Source organism: Caretta caretta, chromosome 3 (genome assembly GCF_965140235.1).
Source record: "Caretta caretta isolate rCarCar2 chromosome 3, rCarCar1.hap1, whole genome shotgun sequence".
Taxonomy (NCBI): Eukaryota; Metazoa; Chordata; order Testudines; family Cheloniidae; genus Caretta; species Caretta caretta.
Genome location: NC_134208.1, coordinates 175,787,257 through 175,812,071, shown reverse-complemented (window position 1 = coordinate 175,812,071; position 24,815 = coordinate 175,787,257). Strand labels below are relative to the sequence as shown.

The 24,815-nt window shown below is 40.8% G+C and overlaps 1 protein-coding gene across 7 annotated transcripts in view; it reads left to right on the top strand.

Moving 5' to 3' along the window:
- SRBD1 (S1 RNA binding domain 1) overlaps window positions 1-24,815 on the top strand; it is a 233,433-nt gene that overhangs the window by 120,710 nt on the left and 87,908 nt on the right. For all 7 annotated transcript variants that reach the window (XM_048842988.2, XM_075127145.1, XM_048842989.2 and 4 more), the window contains one exon: window positions 13,620-13,711. In XM_048842988.2, coding sequence (XP_048698945.2) covers window positions 13,620-13,711 — 92 coding nt within the window. The remainder of the gene's footprint in view (window positions 1-13,619; window positions 13,712-24,815) is intronic.

Here is a 24,815-nt window from a genome sequence, read left to right as displayed (position 1 = left end):
GAAATGATGTGCTTTTCAAAAAATGTTTTAATGTCATCCTGCCAATTTGGAGGGGAGTGGAGGCACCCTTTTAAGAGAATTATTTCACTAATTGCATTTTGCGGGATGCTAATTTTGCAGTATCTGTATGTCATGCACACACAGAGGTTTGACTGCAAACCTTTGTAGCTGAACTCCTCCTGACTTTCTTGGTTTCCTCTTAATTTATTGTAAATATTTCAACAACATTAAAGAATGTGAGAAAATTCTTAAATATCTCCAATATTTGAGGTCTGAGTTATTCTAAAAGGTCCCAAGATTAACAAAATAAATAAAATTAGGCATAAATGATATACACCTCTATTTGAAATTCCTTTAAGCGTAATGCTTCCACTCATTCTATATATGCACATCCAAGTGCTGTTGCAGGGCATAGCTTAAAAACCCCTTAACAAGGATGTCAGAAAACTGCAAGACAGACATACTCTCCGACTGAATGTTATTTTTAGATTTGCCACCTCAAGTGATTTGAGGATTTGATCCAAATTCATATTCGGGTTTAACTACCAAATACAGTCCTGGTGTAAACATGCCCCACTCCATTGGCTTCTGGGCCCCCCTATGCTTGGGCTGAATTAGGCTCTAGAAAGACAGGTTGTAATAGTACATTTATTTTGTTTGCCAGATGTTAACTCTGTTTTCAAGAGGAAATTCAAAAGAAGTTGCCTTTATTTGAAAGGGCATGTTTGTTTCAAAATTAGATGGCTAAATAGTAAAATTTATATTGATTTTGAGTAACTGTGTTTTGAGTAATTCAGTTCTAAATTGTTCATATGACTTAATGCCAGGTGGGTGTTGTGTAGATGTTGTGCTTTCCCCACCTTTCTCAATAACTAATTGTTTATGTGAAAAGAGAGGCTGGCATGTTTTTTTTTTTCTTGCATATTCTGGGCTCAGATAATTTACTTTACTTTATATCTACCATGATGCTTCTGTTTGTAGTGAAAGCTTCCAATTACATGCTGTTTTAGGAGAATTCATAAACATATCAAGCAAGAATTGATCAGCTTTCAAATTCTCTCTATTTTCCTGTTAAAACTTGTTGATAACATTTATCAAGGAATTCACTGAAATCAGTCGTCTCTTCGTAGGCATGCAGAATGAATATATTTTGAAACTGTAACATTCTTTTCTCTAATGCAGCATAATTTTTTTTTATTATATTTGTTAATATATTTAGTATATTTGTTAATTAATATTTACAGGGTTTAATATACAGAATGTTCAAAGATGTTGATCGATCTCAAGCTGCAGATTTAAATCTGGATGAAGAAAATATTGGAGTAGCCTGAAAGTGCCTTCTCCTCATAGGGAGGGCTGTTTATTTTCAAGCATTAAAAGGAGTGAGTGAGTGAGCGACAGGGGGTTATTTTAAAACATTTTGCTCTCTGTTTCAAATATGCTTTTAAAATTACAACACAAACTTGAGTGTCTGAAAGCAGTTATCACAAGGGCAGAGGTACATTTAGAAAAACATTAGCAAGTTTAGCGTTCTGAAGAGTAGACAGAGACTTCAGTTCCCAACCCCTAGCCAAAGGAGGTTGAGCATGTCAGATGAAGGTCATATGTCTGTAGTCTCTAGAGCCTGAGAAGGGAGCCTGATGAGTGCATTGTACTGACTGCAGACTCTGCCAGTTAATGGAGTGGCACGTTGACTTTGTCAGGAGATGAAGTGCTTTAGCAGTCTAAGGCAAGCAAGGTCAAGTAAGGAGGGAGGCAGACCTTAGATATAGCAGCATGTGCATGCACATTCCATTTGTACATGAAGATGATGCAGACCTGAAATTGCTGAAATAATTTTGACTGGAAAATGTAGGTTATGAGGGAGGGACCACTCAGGCATTACTTGTGCACCCAAAGCTTTCTGTAAAGCCAGGAAATGATTTAGATTTGCAAACAATGCAGGGGTAGTCCATTTTGGCCTTAACGATATTTTTACAAAAGGCGAACACTCTGGGCCATATCCTGCTCTGTTACATTGGCAGTAATTCAGACTAATTCCAGTTACTTCACTGGAGTCCCTGCAAGTTTGCATGTTTGTAAAGGAGGCCAGAATCTCGGCTCTTTATGTGCAACACATGAATGCTTTTGCTCTTTAAAAGGAAAATACACACTATCGTTAAACCATTTAAAAAGACTGTTGGAATTTGCAAAAAAAAGTGAGGGGTTTGTGAGGGTGACAATATTGATTATTCAGGACCTTCCAATTAACAAGTTATAACAATAAGATGAAAGTTTATAGTTGCTTCATTATTGTACAAAACAAAGAATGGGAAAATTGAGTTTTAGAAGTGGCAGTGAATATATATTTGAACTGTGAATTTATTTTACAAAAATAGTATTCGGCCACAGTCTTGCAATTTGAGAAAACTTAGACCTCTGCATCTGATCAGAGCCCTGTTGACTTCAGTGTGTGGGCACATAGGGACAGTCCAGGATTTGTATTTTTCAGGATCATGCCCTTCATTAGCTTGAAAGATTTATTTTTGCAGCTTTTAGAAAGTCTGTCTGAGATCACTCTTTATTAACAATTGTAACATTATACACTGATTAGGTGAGCAAGATAACTTCTGTGACGAAGTGGGAATGTTCTTAATGTTTTCTCTGAATACTGTGTGGATGACTCAGTTTCCCCTATGCAGTTCTTAAGTATCTAGGTGGTGGGATAAGGGTGTATGATTGTTGCAGAGCCCTAGAGGGCAGGTGTGTGCAGGGGTCTGCACAGAAAATGGCCAACACCCTGTCTGCTGGCAACTGATGGCCTGGGCCCCTCCTCTGCAAAGGTGCCAACTGAAGGTGTTGGAGAGCAAAGAGATCAGGTGACCTCCTGGCCCGGAAAAGAGACAAAGGCTGGAGGAGGAGCTGGGGGGAGACTGCTGGAGAGAGTTTTTCAGTTTAGAGCTGGCTGGGGAAATGGAGGGAGGGCCAGTTGGGGCTCTGGCCTCTCTGCCCTCCATGGGGAAATGGAGGAGGGCCAGATGGGGCTCTGGCCTCCCTGCCCCCGCCCCCTCCCCCCCAGATGGACCTGACTGAAGGGTCCTGGTCTCTGTACCTACAAGCTCCATTTTAGACAATGTTCCTTCCAGTCGTCTAATAAACCTGTTTTACTGGCTGGCTGAGAGTCACGTCTGACTGCGGAATCGGGGTGCAGGACCCTCTGGCTTCCCCAGGAGCCCCACCTATGCGGACTCGCTGTGGGAAGCTCACGGTGGGGCAGGGGATGCTAAATGCTCCAGGGTCAGATCCAGGAAGGTCGAAACTGGGTAAGCTTCTTGCCCAGGAGATAGTATGCTCACAGAGAGGAGGCTTCCCCAGAGTCCTGACTGGCTTCGTAGGGAGTAGTTCCAGAGCATCACCAGGTGACTCCGTGAAAACTTCCTGCAGTGTGGTATCAGGTGGCTAAAGTATCTTGCAGCAAAGAATAAAAATATTAACATTACTTAAAATACCTAACTTCTGATGATCTTTTGCTATAAGGGGAAGAATAGAGAAACCATTAGCCCCAAAATTATGGCAAAAGATACCTAATAATATTAATGTAGCCCTATATGTTATACCCAGAACCCAAGCCAATATAGGTACAAATAATCTCAAAATGGTCAGAGTAATTTTTAAGAATTGTTATAGTGGATGGTTCTGTAAAATCAGACTTGTTTTGAAACACACCATAGTATAATTTTTAGTATTTGGAATATAAACTGACAAATGACGTGAGGAAAGAACTGTCTGTAGATATGTTTCAGAGTAACAGCTGTGTTAGTCTGTATTCGCAAAAAGAAAAGGAGTACTTGTGGCACCTTAGAGACTAACCAATTTATTTGAGCATAAGCTTTCATGAGCTACAGCTCACTTCATCGGATGCATACTGTGGAAAGTGTAGAAGATCTTTTTATACACATAAAGCATGAAAAAATACCTCCTCCCACCCCACTCTCCTGCTGGTAATAGCTTATCTCAAGTGATCACTCTCCTTACAATGTGTATGATAATCAAGGTGGGCCATTTCCAGCACAAATCCAGGGTTTAACAAGAACGTCTGGGGGGGGGGGGGGAGGTAGGAAAAAACAAGGGGAAATAGGCTACCTTGCATAATGACTTAGCTACTCCCAGTCTCTATTCAAGCCTAAGTTAATTGTATCCAATTTGCAAATAATTCCAATTCAACAGTTTCTCGCTGGAGTCTGGACTTGAAGTTTTTTTGTTGTAATATAGCAACTTTCATGTCTGTAATTGCGTGACCAGAGAGATTGAAGTGTTCTCCAACTGGCTTATGAATGTTATAATTCTTGACATCTGATTTGTGTCCATTCATTCTTTTACGTAGAGACTGTCCAGTTTGACCAATGTACATGGCAGAGGGGCATTGCTGGCACATGATGGCATATATCACATTGGTGGATGTGCAGGTGAACGAGCCTCTGATAGTGTGGCTGATGTTATTAGGCCCTGTGATGGTGTCCCCTGAATAGATATGTGGGCACAGTTGGCACGGGCTGTGGTTCTGTTGTGTGGTATGTGGTTGCTGGTGAGTACTTGCTTCAGTTGGGGGGCTGTCTGTAGGCAAGGACTGGCCTGTCTCCCAAGATTTGTGAGAGTGTTGGGTCATCCTTCAGGATAGGTTGTAGATCCTTGATAATGCGTTGGAAGGGTTTTAGTTGGGGGCTGAAGGTGACGGCTAGTGGCGTTCTGTTATTTTCTTTTGTTATGCCTGTCCTGTAGTAGGTGACTTCTGGGAACTCTTCTGGCTCTATCAATCTGTTTCTTCACTTCCGCAGGTGGGTACTGTAGTTGTAAGAATGTAACCTATTTCCCCACATTCCCCCCCCCCCCCCCCGATGTTCTTGTTAAACCCTGGATTTGTGCTGGAAATGGCCCACCTTGATTATCATACACATTGTAAGGAGAGTGATCACTTGAGTTAAACTATTACCAGCAGGAGAGTGGGGTGGGAGGAGGTATTTTTTCATGCTTTATGTGTATAAAAAGATCTTCTACACTTCCCACAGTATGCATCTGATGAAGTGAGCTGTAGCTCACGAAAGCTTATGCTCAAATAAATTGGTTAGTCTCTAAGGTGCCACAAGTACTCCTTTTCTTTTTGTCTGTAGATATGTAGAGATCAAGATAATAACCAGTTATCAGAGCTCCACCAAAGAATTAAATCTGCACTGTGTTTCGATTTACGATTCCTTCAGGTGGTAAATGATAATCCTTTCTGGCTCTGAGGCCAAGGATGCTGCAGCTGTATTTTCCAAAGAAATAAAGTGAATCCGTACATGTTCATGGGACGTTCAGAGAATTCTGTTTGGTGTAGTGGGGCTTTACCCTCAGGTTACCTTCTGGTGGATTTAAGAAAGCATATCGATACATTATCTTTCATCAAATCATTCAGTCCTTGACACTTGTTTGATTCTGATAACTTTCCGATCTGATAGACTGTGGTGGTGGTTGTTGAAGTGTTTGAACACTGATTGGTCAGTTTCCCTAGTAATAATGATGGGTGATGCATCATTTCTACATCCTGCAGGTTTTGCACATCTGTTGTTGCTTGCATTCTTTATATTGACAATGAATGATCTAAATCACATCTATTGAGTCGAATGCTACCTTTTACAGTAAATTTTTCCTGTAATGGTGCTAGTGAATACATAGATGGATACAAATACTTACAAGTTAATGCATCACTTTGAATTATAATTATTGTGAGGAGAATTTCAGGTACTGTGTCTGCTCTGACAATGAGTTAAATGAAGAGGTTGGTCAGTCAAGGGTTTTTTTTTATGGCTTTTTGTAGCTTAACTGAGCTGAGGTATCTGAGGATTCTTACTGCATGTTATTTATGTGTGTTTTGAAGCTGCTGGACACAAATACATAGGAAAAAGAATCTTAATTTAAAAGACTGATATTTATTACAGGTTTCAGAGTAGCAGCCGTGTTAGTCTGTATTGGCAAAAAGAAAAGGAGTACTTTGTGGCACCTTAGAGACTAACCAATTTATTTGAGCATAAGCTTTCGTGAGCTACAGCTCACTTCATCAGATGCATCCGATGAAGTGAGCTGTAGCTCACAAACGCTTATGCTCAAATAAATTGGTTAGTTTCTAAGGTGCCACAAGTACTCCTTTTCTTTTTGTTAATATTTATTACTTTGTCTCATTTATTTTGCAGATGTAATTTTGCTTGTGCAAATAATTTCTCCTGCATTTTTGCACACATTTAGATGTCAGATTATCTGATCATAGTCAGCTAACTCGTTTTTAGATATCTGTATCAACAGTCACATTTGATGATGCGAAGCTATAGATTGTCTTGAGGTCTGTTTCCAAATTTAGCCTTCAGTGTGTGATGCAAGTTTATTACTATTTCTTTTTCTACATTTTTATTTCTGTTATAATATACTCTGTTCTCCATTCTCTCATTCTAATGCTGTATATGGATGCTGCTGCATCCCTCCTCCCACCTGTACTCAAGGATTCTCATATGAGGAACTCATAATCTGGTTCTGTTTTCTTGTTTGTGTATTTATTTATTTCTCTGCATGTGTTATTTTTGGCTAAGGGAAGTACCTGCTGAAGCGGATCAGGAAGTGATCGCATCATCACTTCCTTTGTTATATTCTCTTAAAGGAGGGCACATATCACCCTTCCATACTACCCATGCATATTCAAGATGTTGCACCAGATGTCAATGGGATTGTACAGGTGTGACTGAGGACAGGATTTGGACTGTGACTTTGGCCTGACAAGTGACCTTCTAATGCAGCACAAAAAAAGAAAGATTTAATATAAGTAATCTTTTGCTGTGCAGTATGTAACAGTTAATGAAAACAGAATGAAAAATAAACAGCATGTAGTTTCAAATTTAACAGTAAAAGCTGGATGAAAACCTTTTCTTCTATAAAACAAGATAAATGCAGGCTTTAAAATATTCATGATGCTGAAATGTCCTAAATCTACACACTATTAAAATGCTGAATAATAATTTGATATTTTAGTTTGATTGAAGCACAGACCTAAAATTTTGTATGTTTTGAGGCTAAATTACACTTGTCTTTGTCAGGTTTCAGAGTAACAGCCGTGTTAATCTGTATTCGCAAAAAGAAAAGGAGTACTTGTGGCACCTTAGAGACTAACCAATTTATTTGAGCATGAGCTTTCGTGAGCTACAGCTCACTTCATCGGATGCATACCGTGGAAACTGCAGCAGACTTTATATACACACAGAGAATATGAAACAATACCTCCTCCCACCCCACTGTCCTGTTGGTAATAGCTTATCTAAAGTGATCATCAGGTTGGGCCATTTCCAGCACAAATCCAGGTTTTCTCACCCTCCACCCCCCCCACACAAATTCACTCTCCTGCTGGTGATAGCCCATCCAAAGTGAAAACTCTTTACACAATGTGCATGATAATCAAGTTGGGCCATTTCCTGCACAAATCCAGGTTCTCTCACCCCCTCAGCCCCCTCCCAAAAACCACACACACAAACTCACTCTCCTGCTGGTAATAGCTCATCCAAACTGACCACTCTCCCTACAATGTGCATGATAATCAAGGTGGGCCATTTCCAGCACAAATCCAGGTTTTCTCACCCCCCCCCCCACCCCCATACACACACAAACTCACTCTCCTGCTGGTAATAGCTCATCCAAACTGACCACTCTCCAAGTTTAAATCCAAGTTAAACCAGAACATCTGGGGGGGGGGTAGGAAAGAACAAGGGGAAATAGGCTACCTTGCATAATGACTTAGCCACTCCCAGTCTCTATTTAAGCCTAAATTAATAGTATCCAATTTGCAAATGAATTCCAATTCAGCAGTTTCTCGCTGGAGTCTGGATTTGAAGTTTTTTTGTTTTAAGATAGCGACCTTCATGTCTGTGATTGCGTGACCAGAGAGATTGAAGTGTTCTCCGACTGGTTTATGAATGTTATAATTCTTGACATCTGATTTGTGTCCATTTATTCTTTTACGTAGAGACTGTCCAGTTTGACCAATGTAAATGGCAGAGGGGCATTGCTGACACATGATGGCATATATCACATTGGTGGATGTGCAGGTGAACGAGCCTCTGATAGTGTGGCTGATGTTATTAGGCCCTGTGATGGTGTCCCCTGAATAGATATGTGGGCACAATTGGCAACGGGCTTTGTTGCAAGGATAAGTTCCTGGGTTAGTGGTTCTGTTGTGTGGTATGTGGTTGTTCAACAAACACATGTTAATAGATTTTTCTTGCACAACATGTCTTCATTTTCCTTTTCTGCTTGGGCAATATCACTGGCCTGAGAGACAGTGAATTTATTATTTGAATTTAATTTCACAGTCTCTCTGACTTAACAGTCTGCTTCTATCCTTTCTGGATTTTCCATTCCTGGAGTTCCATTATTTTTGTGTCCTGTATAATTAAACCACTTCTCTTAGCTAGTAACATTACTCAATCAATGTGGTTTCAGCTCTTTGCAGAGGTCTCACCTGCTGCTGCTGCCAGAAGATAAATGAAGAACTTATGTGATAGTTTAATAGTTTCCCAGACAGTCTCAGAAGTGTAATAATTAATCATTATACTTTTTGATTTTAAAAATTAAATTATGCAACCTTCAGCATCAAAACATTGTTTTGTGACCACATCATTTTTACTCAAAGGCAAAACTACTATTGACTATATTGGGGCAAGGATTTCAAATGTATAAAGGCATCTTTTTGATTCTGGCGTTCTTTGTCCCATTATTGTTTTATAAGTAGTAATATTTTTATAAGGCAAATACAAGGAATTGTATTTATGCACAGAAGCTCTGCCACATCAGTGTGAGACGATCGTTGCAATTAGGATGGGAAAATCCTTCTTTGAGGCTGAATATACAGATGTCCCCCCTATTTTATAGATTATGAATCCAATATTGCATTTGATCTTAGGCAAAAGACTAGAGTGTAATACAGTGTTAATAAACGTAATTGAGATTTGTGGAAGTATTATAAAGTGATATCAATTTTTGTCAATTCTAAAAGTATAAATACAGATATGTATTATTTTGACATGTATGGTATGGACGGTTAAGCATATTGGGTAAAATTTTGAAAAGTGCCTAAGTCCTATTGCCTTTCAATGAGATTTAGCCATCTACGTCACTTAAGTGCTTTTGAAAACTTTACTGTCTATATGCACAAATGTGGGTGAAGTAGTAATTAAGTAGAAGAGCTATATGATAAAATAATTTTGAGTTTGGAGCAAATTTAACTTTGGATTCATATGTGCTAATTTCCCCCTATTCCTTTTATTTCCTTGAAAATTAACAAGAAGAGAAAATGTGAGTGTTGTAGTAGAATATTTTTATTAGACCTCTAAGTGAAATGTGTCCATCATTTTTGTGAAAGTGACCAGTACAATTATGTCTGCCAGAGTTAGATAGGCTTTCCCATTTATTTAGAATGTAGTAAGCAATGTCTCTAACAAAAGAAATAGAACACCACTAGGTGGTGCTGGTGCAATACATTTAAAGAGCAATCCTGGTTGTAACATTTAAAATGCATCTTTTTTAATATCACAGATGAGACCTGCACACCACACAAGGCTTTATGTACTAAGCAATAAGCAATAATAGTGGTGTAGTTAATAAACATAATGTGAAGGATTATGTAGTGGGTAATTTGTGTCCAAGTGAGCTGCAGATGTGTATATTTAGTAACTTTAAAAAGTTGAGTAGGGATATGGAAAAAATCTCTAGGATGGATTATTGGCAGTGGGCAGGCATATTCTATAAACTTTAGGCATCTTTTTGTTGATGCAACCATTAGGAAGCAGTATATTGTGATAGTACATATAAGGCCTGCCACTTTCCACACTCTGGGTATTTTGTGTATCCTTGGCTACTGTTTGTTATTTATATATTATTTATTACAATGTATTAGTTATCAATATGCAATTATTTTCTATTGATTATATAGTTGCTATTTTTTACTGTCCAAAAATGGTGGGTATTCATAAATGCCCAGGAAAAAATGATATCTTGTTGTTTTGTCCATTATTTTTAAGCAAAATACAAAAATAAAAAATTTTAATTAAAAAAATAATTAAAAAAAACCCAACAAACCCAAATATTAGACAGTGCAGCTTTTAATAATGGGTAAAATAAAATTTAAAAATTGGCCTGTTTTAAAAGTGATTTGAAAGTCCATCTTATGTAGCATTTAGGCTCTTCTGAAAATTTTACCAATTACCCCTTTTTTCTTGAAAAATTTTGTAAAACATAAGCTTCCTCTGGTGGACATAAGAGTTAAAAAACAATATGGATCAAATTCAGCAGAGAGTAAGCAAATATGATTCCTGCTGAAGTCTCCAGGAATTATACCTGCTTATGCCAGGTCTGAATTTGACCCTAGATGCTCTGAGGAATGTAAAGATATACACTTGCTATTGGACAGCAGAGCAATTAACTTAAACTGGGATAAAAAGCCAAACAAAACTCTTTTGCTTGCTATACTAGTACTTTTGTGATCAAGATAAAGTATATTAAGGTGTATATGTTAGCCTCACTTGGGTGACCACTTTGCTGCAACTAAAACCAAACAAAATAAAAACAAATGGGTACTAATAAGTCTGGTTCATCTATTCTCAATCAAGGTTTTACAATCATGTTTTGGAATTGCTTTTCTGGATAATTTGTTTTGTGTCTGGATTTTCCAGTCTCAGTTATGAATGCCAGTTGTCTGGGGTGTTTTTGTGCTGGGTGGAAGCTCAGCTGCCTTTGGAATCTCAGACCCTGGGTGCCCAATGGGGATCACTGCATGCATACGAAAACATCTTTGTGCATGCAAATCTCATAAAAATGATATGTGCTTTACCTGAGTGCATTCCATTTTTTTTCTACTTAAAAACATGTTGTAGGACATTTCAGTTTTCTGTGAATGGAGTATAAAATTCCTTATGCTTCAGAAAAGCAAACGTGCTCTTTCAGTTGTTGTTTCCTAAGTTTTACTTTTGTTTACTCTTTAGTTTGTGAATTTTTGAACCATCTAACTTAAAACTAGGAGTGATTTTTTTCCCAAGTGCACATTGGAACCACAGTGAGCTCACCTGGACTAGTAAAATAACATTTTGAGGTGTATCAATAAACCATTAAGTGTCCTTGAATTCCTAGTCAAGTCACTTTTAGTTCTTTCACTGTACAGCATGTTGAAAGAGACCAGGTAATAAACTGTGTGCAGTAATGAATCTTATGGTACGCTGCATCATGGTAAAATGTGTGCAAAACGTGTGTTTTGTCTCGGGATACATACGTAGGAATGTATTAAATGTAGACATTATATACACGCTTTATTCTGGATCTGTTAAAGAACAGCAACTGAAGAGAAGTTAGTTTAAAGCTGTTGATGTATGAGGTTTTTGGGAAGCCTTTTTTTTTTTTTCCACGAAGAAAGAGAGCTTGCTAGATGCTATAGTTAAAGTGTATTGTTTAAATTGTTCATGTTCTATTGTATGTTTTTTGAGCCTACCAGTTAATCAGAAATGTCAATTAGATAAGACTTCTGTTAAAGTCTTCATTTTTCAACAGTTTTTTTATGAGATGACCATTACTCAGAATTTAGTATCTCTGATTTTGTCAGTTGTTCCCTATTATGGATGTTAGCTGGGCTGCATTGCATATGCAGTGCATACTCAAGCAATGTCTGTAATGAGTCTTTAGAAAAATGTGTAAATGGTTTCATTTTCCTTACCTTATTCAGACCAATGGCCAAATTCTCCTCTGTTACATCAGTAAATCCGAAGTCAGTAGCGTCATCCTGGATTTACACTAGTATAACTGAGTACAGAATCTGGTCCTCTGTATTTTTTTTGTAAGATCCAACCTGTTCGTTGAAAAAAATGAACCATTTATTAGAGGCTCCAGCAACTGTACGTTCTGACCCATGTGTAATAAACACTTTACACTGTTCCAGTTTTGTTTGAATAGATAATATTAAAGCAAAAGTGTGACAGTTTTCTATCAGTCCTATATATCTATACAGGGGAGAAAACCTTACTGTCCACAGCAACATTGTGATTTGTATCTTTATATTGTCAAAATCTTTTAGTAATGAATGGAAATGTATTTTATATGCTTTCTGTGCTGATCTTTCCCTTAGCCTTTGCAATTTGGTATTAGTAATTTAACGTTACTTCTGTAAGTGTGGCTCTGATAGCTTGTGGGGGAGATAGCAGTGAAAAAACAAAATGGAATAGTAAAAGTATGTCTAAAATGGGTAGCACTTTGTTACAGTATTATATACTGGTACTGTGTCTTAAATATCAAGGATGAAATCCTGGTCCCATTGAAGTCAATGGAGTTTACAGTGGTGCCAAGATTTCACCCTAAACGTACTTCTGAGCATATATTACTCTATATGTATTTGCTTTGTATTGTTTATCCTGGAGGAAATCAGGGATGCTATTTTTATTATTTGAAATTGTGATATAATTTGAAGCGGTTTTTGATCATCATTACTAAATTAGACTGACAATTGACAACTGTAGTTTACAGTTACTTATCGTTGCCAACAAACTGGTAGTATACTAAACTTTGTATATCTCAAAGTATATAGAAGTTCAGTTGCACTGAATAGTCTAAGGAGTTTACTTTGGATGAATCTGTGTTATATACAAGGCTATGATTTAGTCACGGCTATTTTTAGTAAAAGTCATGGACAGGTCACGGGCAATAAAAAGACATGGCCCGTAACCTGTCCATGACTTGTACTATAAATACCCCTAACTAAATCCTAGGTGCTAGTGGGGGGAGCGCTCCGGCAGACACTGCTGCTGCTCCTCGGGGCCGGGGGGAAGGGACATGCTCCGGCGGACGCTGCTGTTCCATGGGGAGGTGGTAGTCCAGGGCCTCACTGCTGCTCCTGGGGGATTGGGGGCGGCCCAGGGCCCTGGTGCTGCTCCTGGACTGCTGCTCTGGGGCAGCACCCAGGTTCCAGCTGCCTCGAGCTGCCCGACAGCAGCTGGTGTGGCTGGTCCCGGGACCGCCCAAGCGGCTTGGGCAGCCCTGGGGTCAGCCACCCTGGCCGCTGCAGAAGTCATGGAGGTTCCAGAAAGTCACAGAATTCGTGACTTCCGTGACCTCTGTGAAAGACTCGCAGCCTTAGTTATATATGCTATTCTAAATGTGTGTACAGAAGATAAGTAGTCCAACTAAATTACCAGCTAGTATTTTTTGTTTGGGGAAATCTGACTTTCTGATTGGTCACAAATGAATAGTGTCTCACCCATTTTTCAACATCACAGAGTTCTGTAGAGGTTGGCGTGATGGGCAGTGTGTCCTCAGAGGCCCACCACTGAAAGAGCAGAGGTGTTACAGGCCAGGCAATGAGTAGGCGCACTTGCAGAACTGGAAGTGCTTTCACAGTATCTGTACTGTTGTCTCACTTTGGCCAATGATATTTGTCCTTCACTTTTATTCGCCTTCAGTTCATCCAGAATGTTTTAAAAATGTGTTTTAAAAATTTTTAAAAATACAAAAAAAATCACTTCTTAATTAAGTGAAGTCTTGTCTATCTCAAGTTGATTTTGTTTTTAACTATTTACTATTCTGTTTCGTAGCATTGTCAGTGAAGCGGGAGCATCTATCTACAGTGTTAGTCCAGAAGCTTCTAAAGAGATGCCAGACCTAGATCCTAACCTAAGAAGTGCAGGTATGAAATCTAAGTAATAGTTTTATTATTCATATAATTCAGTTGGTATTATATGTAATATTCAGTACAGTAATAAAAAGAGGCCCATAAGTACAAGGGGAGGAGATAGACTGAAGAAAGCGCTTTTTACCTGTGACTCTTTACTTTTGGTTGCTTGGTTTCTTAGTTGTAATGTTGGATTAACCTTATCTGGTATGGAGTTTGGAATGTGTTCGAAGAACTGGATATCTGACTATCCATCTGACCACACTGCCTTCTATCTAGCCCTGTTAAGGCTCTGAGCTGATGTGTCTCATGAATATGTTGGGTCTTGTGGACTTCTGGGGCTAAACAAGATCCAGAAAATTGCCTAAACCTTTGCCTGAACAACAGGATGTTTGCACTCTTCTATGAACTAACCCTCATCTTTCTCACTTCTCACACATGTGCATATATGTACGTATGTGTCTATAATTTATATTTTGCCCAGAATGTGGTCACTTTTTAGTGTGCTCTTCCAGTAACGGCACATGGTCTTTTAAGTAGAAGTAGTTTGTTTTAGAGATGTAAAAATGATTACTACAGTGCAAATGCCACTGTAGTGTAAAGTAGGCCAGGTGCATACTCAGCTCATTGGAGCCACTGATGGTATTAAAATGTGTGTTGTTTGATTATGGGATATTTTGCCAAGGTATAACTTCCACTGATTGCGGTGGGACCAGTATTTAAAATGCAGATTCCAGCTCTTCAGGGGACAGAGATACAGGGGCAGAATGAGGTTGTTTTTAAGGCCGTCAAGCGATTAAAAACATTAATCACAATTAATCCTGCAGTTAAACAATAGAATACAATTTATTTAAATCTCTTTGGATGTTTTCTACATTTTCAAATATATTGATTTCAGTTACAACACAATACAAAGTGTACACTGCTCACTTTATATTTATTTTTGATTACAAGTATTTGCACTGAAAAAACCCCAAAATCAATAGTATTTTTCAATTGACCTAATACAAGTACTGTAGTACAATCTCTTTATCATGAAAGTTGAAGTTACAAATGTAGAATTATGTACAAAAAATAACTGCATTCAAAATAAAACAATGTAAAACTTTAGAGCCTACAAGTCCACTCAGACCTACTTCAGGCAGTCGCTCAGACAAATAAGTTTGTTTACATTTGCAGGAGACAATGCTGCCTGCTTCTTGTTTACAAAGTCACCTGAAAGTGAGAACAGGCGTTCACATAGCACTGTTGTAGTCGGCGTCACAAGATACTGACATGCCAGATGCACTAAAGATTCATATGTCCCTTCATGCTTCAACCACCATTCCAGAAGACATGCGTCCATGCTGTCGATGGGTTTTGCTTGATAACGATCCAAAGCAAGGCTCATGTTCATTTTTATCATCTGAGTCAGATGCCACCAGCAGAAGGTGGATTTTCTTTTTTGGTGGTTCGGGTTCTGTAGTTTCCGCATCGGAGCGTTGCTCTTAAGACTTCTGAAGCATGCTCCACACCTCATCCCTCTTAGATTTTGGACGGGACTTCAGATTCTTAAACCTTGGGTCGAGAGCTGTAGCTATTTTTAGAAATCTCACATTGGTACCTTCTTTGCGTTTTGTCAAATCGTCTGTGAAAATGTTCTTAAAACGACCATGTGCTTTATTGTCATCCGAGACTGCTATAACATGAAATATATAGCAGAATGTGTGTAAAACGGCAGGAGACGTACAATTCTCCCCCAAGGAGTTCAGTCACAAATTTAATTAACACATTTTTTTTTTAACGAGCATCATCAGCATGGAAGCATGTCCTCTGGAATGGTGGCTGAAGCATGAAGGGGCATACAAATGTTTAGCACAGAGGTGGGCAAACTACGGCCCACGGGCCACATCCGGCCCGTGTGACCCTCCTGCCAGGTCCTTGAGCTCCTGGCCGGGGAGGCTCGCCCCCGGCCCCTCCCCCGCAGCCTCAGCATGCTGCTGTTGCAGACCTGACTGGCCTGACCCGGTGCTCTGCACGGTTCAGCTGTAGTGCCGCCAGCCACCGGTGCTCCAGGCAGCGCGGTCAGGGGACGGGGGGTTGGATAGAGGGCAGGGGAGTTCAGGGGTGTGGTCAGGGGTCGGTGGTGTTGATAGGGGTCGGGGCGGTCAGAGGGCGGAGAACAGGGGCGTTGGATGGGTCAGGAGTCCTGGGGGGGCCGTCAGGGGACGAGAAGCTGGAGGGGGGTCGGATAGGAGGTAGGAGCCGGGTCACCCCTATCTGTTTGGGGAGAGACCCTCCCCTAACCAGTCCTCCATACAATTTTGGAAACCTGATGTGGCCCTCAGGCCAAAAATTTTTCTTGCCCCTGGTTTAGCATATCTAGCTTGTAAATACTTTGCAATGCCAGATACAAAACTGCCATGTGAACACCTGTTCTCACTTTTAGTTGACATTATAAATAAGAAGCAGGCAGCGTTATCTCCTGTAAATGTAAATAAATTTGTCTGTGTGATTGGCTGAACAAGAAATAGGCCTGAGTGGACTTGTAGGCGCTAAAGTTTTACATTGTTTTGTTTCTGAGTGCAGTTATGTAACAAAAAAGAAGCTACATTTGTAAGTTACACTTTCACAATAAAGAGATTGCACAACAGTACTTGTATGAGGTGAATTGGATAAGACTATTTCTTTTATCATTTTTACAATGCAAATATTTGTAATCAAAAATAATAATATAAAGTGAGCACCATACACTTTGTATTCTGTGTTGTAATAGAAATCAATATATTTGAAAATGTAGAAAAAATCCAAAAATATTTAATAAATTTCAGTTGGTATTCTATTGTTTATCAGTGCGATTAATCACAATTAATTTGTTTGAGTTAATCACATGAGTTAACTGCGATTAATCGACAGCCCTAGTTGTTTTCTATGACTCTGTGTTTCCATTTTCATAATTTGTAAATTCTTCTTCTAGTGCTTGCTCATATTGATTCCATTCCAGGTCTGCGTGCACCCACATGCGCGTTCGTCGGAGATTTTTGCATTAGTAGTGGTAGCCGTAGGGTCGGCTGTGGTGCCCCCTTGAGTGCTGCGCTCATACGTCGGTATATTAGGTGCCGCTAGCCCTACACCCTCTTAGTTTTTTCTTACCACCCGTGATGGCTAGTTGGAGCACCTCCTCCCTGCCTACCAAGGGCTGGCGGTTTCATCTCTACTGTAGTCGATCCTTAGGCCTTGTAAATAGTTTGTTTATAGTAGTTAGTGTTTAAGTAGTTGTTAAGTAGTGTAGTTAGAAGTTAGAGTCCCAAAGGACTTAGGGTATGGCTACACTTGCAGATGTAGAGCGTTTTGAGTTACACCAGCCTTCGTAGAGCACAGTAGGGAAAGCCCTGCAGTCTGTCTACACTGACAGCTTCAAGCACACTGGCATGGCCACATTTGCGGCACTTGCAGTGGCATTATGGGCAGCTGTCCCAGCATTCAAGTGGCTGCAACGTGCTTTTCAGATGGGAGGTGGAGTGTGACAAGGAGTGTGTTGTGTGTATGTGGGAGGAGAGAGAGTGGTTTTTTGTGGGGCTGAGAGCATGTCAGCCTGCTGTCTTGTAAGTTCAGACAGCAGCAGACCCCTCTTTACCCCCCCCGCCTCTCTCTCACGCACACAGCATTCCACACTAATGGCTGCTTTGTCTCGGAGCAGATAAGCAGCCGGCTGTCAGAAATGGAACTTTCAAAGGGCGTTTCCGCATTCCTACAGCTGATTCCAACCAATGACAAGAGTGGCCAATTGACTTAAGGTGATTATGGGACGTTTCTGGAGGCTGATCAGAGCTCAGTAAAGCAACATCTTGTTCACACTGGTGCTGTGGTGCTCCAGCGAGGGCGCAACAAACGTTATTCCACTCACCGAGGTGGAGTACCAGCTGCGCTGTAGCCGCGGCGTCAGAGCGCTCTACGTGCCTTGCCAGTGTGGACGGGTAGTGAGCTAGTGCGCCTGGGGCTCCTTTATTGCGCTGTAGCTTGCAAGTGTAGCCAAGCCCTCTGCCCCAAGTGGGGCATACCCCGGTCTCAGGTTTTAAGCCCTGCTCTGCCTGTAGCAGGTCTATGCCTGTTAGAGACTGCCGTAGCAGCTGCCTGAAATGCCTGGGGGAACGGCATATGAAGGTCAAGTGTCGCATCTGTAAGAACTTTTGATCCAGGACTCAGAAAGAGCACGACATCCATCTGAGGGCCTTCCTCGTGGAGGCTGCTCTCTGGCAGTCTTCTGAGCCTTCCCAGCTGTACTCTACACCTAGCACTTCGGCTTCAATGCATAACGCACCCTCAGCATCGGGCAAGGGTATTGCTCCGGCACGGAGAGGGAATTCAGCCCCTTGCCGAGGCAGGACCAGTGCGATTGGGCACCTGAAGCTGGGCCGACCTCTGTGATGCAGCCTTGGCAACACGGCCAGTGGCCAGCACAGTGGCCTTACTGGAGTGTATGGGACATGCTTCTGATGCCAATGCCCCCTTTGCACCATTTGTTGACTGCCTCCTCAGAGCAGCAGCTGACGGCACTGGTGACACCCAGGCTCAGTGGGCAAAGTGCACTCAGAGGTCGGGATAGAGGAATGAGTGTCCACCCCAAAACTCCCTTCCCCTCAGGCGATGTTGCTCCGGGGCCTCCCCTGGTAGTCCAGCTCTCATCCTCATCCCCAGACAAGGTGGAGACATGGCCCTTGAGTGCCAGCCTGCCGGATGACTTCAAAGAGCACCAGGCCCTGCTTTGACTGGTGACCGAGAACTTGGGCCTGGAGGTAGAGGAGATGGCTGAACAGGCAGACACCATGTTCAGTGTGCTCTCGGCATCTACCCCTGCCCGTGTTGCACTATGAGTGCATGTTGGGGTCTTAAAAATAGCCGAGACCCCCTGGCAAACCCCATCATCCATCCCTCCCATCTCCAAGAGTAATTTGTCGCAGTCAAGGGGTTCGAGTACTTATATACCCACCTGCCTCCAAGCTCGTTGGCCATCTCTGCGACCAATGAAAAGAACAAACGGGTACAGAAGTTCGACCACCAAAAATAAAGAGGCCAAGAGGCTGGACCTTTTTGGGAGGAAGGTTTATTCAACGGCCAGCCTTCAGTTCCAGTTGGCGAGCTACCAGGCTCTGTTGTTCAGCTACAACTTCAACTTATGGGATTCCCTCCGTAAGTTGAAAGAGTCCCTGCCTCAGGACTTGGCCCAGGAGTTCGGTACCTGATGGAGGAGGGTACTGCAGCAGCGAGGTGCTCCCTCCAAATGGTGTGGGATGTGGCCAACTTGGCGGCAAGGGTGGTTGCATTGGTGGTGGTCACGAGGCTCAGCTCTTGGCTTGTCCCTGGAAAGGCAGGCCTCAATTCAAGATCTCCTGTCTGCTGGGAATGGTCTCTTTGCAGAGTAGACTGATGCAAGGCTGCATGGCCTATAGTACACTTGGGCCACCCCTTGCTCGCTGGATCTGCATACGCTACAATCGGCGAGGAAGCAGTTCCAGCTGCTGCCAAGGCCTCGGCAGCCTCGACAGGGATCTGCAAGAAGAAGGGATAGAGACACAAGCTTTCTTCAGGTTTTAAAAAAATGTTTAGGAACAGCTTAGTTAAAGGTAGGCTATGTGGAGCTTATGAGATGTTCAAGGATAGAACACTCCATGCCTCCCCAAGTGGATTCTTCCTCCTTCCTCCTCCCCCCCCGCATGGAGAAGAGTTGCATTGTGTGGTATATAAAGTTGATTTATTACACTAGCAGTCGTTAGACTATTACCTGGGCCCTTGCCTCCCCAGGCCACCCCCTTGCCTCTTAGTGGGTATGTCTACATTGCAAGAAAACACCTGTGGCTGCCCTGTCAGCTGATATGGGTTCATGGGGCTCTGGCTGCAGGGCTATAAAATTGCAGTGTAGATTCTCAGGCTGTGGGACCCTCCCCGTTGTGGAGTCCGAGAACCCGCGCTCCAGCCCGAGACAGATGTCTACACAGCAGTTTTATAACTCAGCAGCCCGAGCCCCAGGAGCCTGAGTCAGCTGACACAGGGCAGCTGCAGGTGTTTTATTTCAGAAAAGCCATACCCAATGTGGCTCTCCCCTTCCTGTATGCTAATTTACTCCTTTGTGACTAATTCCTTCAGTGGCCATGCACAGTGTGTAAACACCATGTCAGGGTAGAGATGGACTGCACAGTGAACATGGAAACGTCTTGTTGTTTGTAAATGATGCCACCAATAATTTGTCCCTACTCCAAAACGTCTCCAAATTACTATTGTTACGGAAAGGCACCTGTCACCACCAAGACAAACGATTAATAAATATTTGGAGTTAATAAAAACAAACAAAAATTAGGAAAATGTTCCAGAAGGAAAATTCCTCGTTTTTTAAACTCTCTTAATCTCCAAAACACACCTGATTTTTCTGATGCTTTCAAGAAAAAATGGCGTCCTGTGAAATATCAGGCAATTTGCCTTAGTTTTGATAAAGCTAGTGGGTCAAAAGCAGGTGTGTTAATAGATGACTAGCTTCAATGTTAATTATGTAGAGAATTGCATCTCTCTATAATATATAGAAATCGCTTCACCCACCATTGAAATGCAGCCATCTCTGCTTTGAAAAGCAGCACTTCTTCTACAGTCCCCAGGAATGCTACATGTCAGTTTAGGATAAAAAGTGAAGAATATTGATTGTATCCACTTGAAACTGCAGTGGGATATCAAGGTTTATGGAAGTCAGTGCCCTAAATACTTGTTTATAAATGTGAGAATACAGCCTTTTAAAATCTAGCTGACTCTTTTCTTGAGGTTTTTTTTTTTAAATCTATAATATATTTCCCTGCACTATGCAAACAAAGACATGGACAACATTAGCATTAAATGGCTAACTTTCAAGAGAACCACAGCATAATATAAGCGTCGTATTGAAAAAGAATCAGAGTATCTGATAAAACTACATTTGCTACTTTTTCCCTCTTGAATGCATCTTCCTCTTGTGATCTTGGATTTCTTTCGTTTGGTATTGGTGGACATCTGATAATATGGTGTCAAAGATAACTTTTTTTTTAATTGTTATGTTACATCATGTTAGGTTTTCTGTATACAAAATAGAGTTTAGTACATTAAAAGAAGCTGACAGCTGCATGATGAAGTGTGACATTTATAGTTAAGATAAAACGTACTGCAGACATATTATGTGAGATAGCTGTGATCTTAACACAGTTTGCCACTTTAACATTTCTCTCAATACAAAGTAGATAGCAGTGGTAATTTTTTTGAAATACAGGGAGTAGACCTGTGTCTGCCCATGAGCTATATGAATGTAAAAAATATAAAATAGTGCATTTTAAAGGAGAATTCACTTTCACATCTTGTGTTTTATTAAGCACACTGATGGTACTGCTAAACAACCACTGCTTGTCTAAATTTATCTTTATTCTCACTCAGTTCTGACTTCCCACTTAAAAATGTAACACAGCTATCCTTACTGAAAATGTTTATTATTCATTTCTTATAAATGAATAAATGGATAAGTGTTCACTTAGCCAAAACACTACTACATTTGGCATTAATTGGCAATCTCAATAAGTGGGTCAAGAACTGAATTCTTGTTCTATCGGCCTTTGAACTTGTTGTTAAGATTATTAAGAACGTCGTGGCGAAGCTCTTTTGGTGTGGGATTTGGCTTGAGCATGATAGAAAATGAGCTATTATCTCTTCCAGTAGCCTCATATCCATCCAGAACAAGGGGTTGATGTGTGCCAGAATAGATCTCTGCAACCTGCACAGAAGAGGGTTGTGGGTAAATGAGGATATATGCTATACCCACCTCGGGGAGTTTATTCGGCTCTGTGGGGGTCCATAGGCAGATAAATGGTATCAAAAACTGCTAACAAGCCTAAAATGATCAGCATGGACTCCATTGCTGGAATCACTTGCTGAAGTGATCTGGTCTGTGCTACCACCAGTATGCAGAAGCCAGGCCATTTTATTGACTGTGGGGTTTGTTTGTTCGTTTTTTTTTGTCAGGGAACACAGGCAGTGTAGTGTCTTTTCTCTTCTCGTTCCTGGCTGATATGGTAAGTTTTATGAGGGCATGTTGACTGAATCTCAGACTTGACAGGATGGAGGCGATCGTGGTGGGTTGGATGAAACATCTTGAGGGTATGATACGCCTCCTGTCTTTCCTCAGTATTGAATGGGTTCACATACCGTTTCATCAAGGTGTTTGCAATGTAGCGATGCTTCTGGATCCCTGAAATGTCAGATGCATTTTATAGTCAAATCACCTGTTTTCACCTGTTTTCAAGGTGATTGTGACTGTACTTCCTGTGTCTTTATTAGTTATTTATTCTCTTATGACCTTCAGAGTGGATTACTGAAATGCACTCCGTATGGGATTAACCTTGGGGGACACTTGGAAGCTAAACCTGAATGTTACTGTGTGTTTTCCTAGAAGAACTACAGATGCCATATTAAATCAATTTTCTGAGAAACCGTACTGGTTTCTTTCTTGTTTCTGGGTGTAATTTAGGTTGTTGACCCTGATCCACTGCTCTCTTTGTGGTTTAGGTCCTGGTTACCTGGGAGCCTGCCTCTCTGACCATGTACTGCTATTGCAACTAAAAGCATCTGAGGTTTTCTATCTGACCATCTCTAGATTTCAGTGTCTGGGGCTGGAGGTACAGCAACCTCAGAGGAGGGCTCTTGGCTCTGGAACTTCCTGTTTCCGTTAGCCCATTAAAGTCAGAGTCTGTTGACTTTTAGGGCACCATGTAAGATCCATCTCACGTCTTTGATTTTGGCCTGAGGGGCTGATTTATAAAAGCGATAGATCATTTAACGAGGGATGGACATCTCCACTGTTGACACTGACCATCAACTATTCTTTTGTTTGTGCATAAATAATACCATGTGATTGCACAGTGTCTCTGGTTTAACCCATTTTACACTTTTTACTATCTTCCAGTGCAATAATTTTTCTGCACAATCTGGAGTTCAGAAATGTGACTTGCATACTCCTTAGGCAAACCCCTAACCAAGCTTTCAAAATGGTGTCATCTATTATAGTAGGTTTCCTTTGAATTTTATGGCTGGAATGGGCAGCTAAGCTTCGTGTTCTGGTAGTACTACTTAAAACCCGGTAAACTTCAAAATCAATAACACATAACACATCTACATCATGAAGCAGTGGCACATCAAGATGGCATACAAACTCAGTTTGTCGTTTTACTTTGTTATGAAGTACAACTATTTGGCTTACTGTGAAACAGGGATTTGTCTAGTTCCTGGACCGTTGAAAATCTTGTTAGCTACACACTACCCGGCATTGATTTTTTGGTGGTGGTGGTTTGGGGTGGGGGCACTGAGGAGAGGATGTATATTATGTTTGTCACAGATAAAAATGTCTATGCTGAGTGGTCCCTGACTGGCTGTGTAATATAGAAAGCAGTTGATCAAGTAGAATATTTGTTTCAGCTACTGTGCTTAACCAAAGGGGGGGAAACCCTGATGAAATTAACGTTTTATAATAACTTTAAACAACAACAGTGCTGCTGAGTCCTGGAGATAAATTGTGGCATAAAGGTTGAGAGAGAGAGAATTGCTGCTGTGAAGTAAGATTATGTAGCAGCTCTGATTGTGTGTTGGGGAACGGTAATGCTAATTTAGGAATGCTTCAATTTCAGGATATTACATTTCATTTGAAGTTTTTATCGTACTGATAAAATGTCTTTCTTTGCAATCACTTTACTTCCTGATTTCTTAACAACTTAAAATCAAAATAAAGAATGTGGTGTGCTCCATTGCACCAATTTATGCAAGTAATATAGACAAGCCATAGTATGAAGATTTCTTTAGACATGGGTAGGATAGGAAAGGGCACTTACCGTTTACAGACAAGGACATCTATACTACCTCCTGTCAGAAGATATCACCATACTAAAGCTTGTCTGTACTACTTAGTGTGGTGAAGCACTAAGTTAATGTTACGCTTAGTACAATGAAAAACTTTTTAATGTTGTATTTACCTGCTTAAGCAAGATCAGTGCATTTTGATTTCCATATTACAGTGCATAAAAGAAACACCCATCTTTGTCTCAGCCTGTCAGGGCTTGGGATCCTGTGTTTGACTTCATAGTTGTGTCTCCCAGTTAGCAGGAGAGTGAGCTGCCAATATGTAAATAAGCTAAAGTTACATTTTGCACAGGCATTCCATACCAAGAGGGTGAAAATGTGTGTTGTATTCTATTTGCAGATATGATATTGAAAAGGCACTGCTTTAAAGAATGATTTCTGAGGATAAAGAGTGTCTCGGAGAGCAAAAGGTCAGCTAACACAGCTTGGCTTAGCATTGTCAAATCCCATCTGCTTGTCTTCTCTCCACAGGGCAGAATACATTGGATTATTGTACGCTCAAAGTTCAGCAAACCATTTGCACTTTCCCTTGCAAGAGAAAACCTTATAGGCTTGTTGGGACTTTGAGACTGTCATGCTACAGGGGCTAGTACCCTTGGGTGCTGTTAAAGATAGAGATGTACAGTTCAGAGCTGTCATAGTGCCCAACAAATGGAAGGTAAAGATAGGAGACAATATAATTTCTTCTGACTTTATCTTGAGGAAAGTAAAACCTTTTGATGCTTAGATGTGTGGGACATAGTGCCTTGATGTCTACTTGAGCTAATTTCTTCATTTTCTTAAAAGAGCACCACTCCCCTTCGGCTTCTGAAAAGAGGTCATTTTTCAAAAACTTTATCATACAAAAGTCTTATGGTTAAACCTTCCACAATGCTTTAGAGTCTGTAAATAGCAATGGCGGCTCACAGAGAGCAGGTGTGAGTTACACAGGTTTAGAGACATAGAATAAGGGGAAATCAACTGTATATATTATAAACTATTTTGACTTAAGTACACAGCTTCAGCTGTTTTTGGAGCGTATGAAAGTAATTATAATGCAGAACAAAATAAAATTGTATTGTATTGCCTCTTGCATGCAAACTATATTATCAAGAAGATTTATAGAGTTTAATAATCCACTTGATTATAGTAGAGTTGGAGAAAATACATGATATCTTTTTCCATCTGAAATTTGACATAAGTTGGAGGGTCTTTGGGCAGGGAGGTTCAAGAAAGCTGCTCCTGA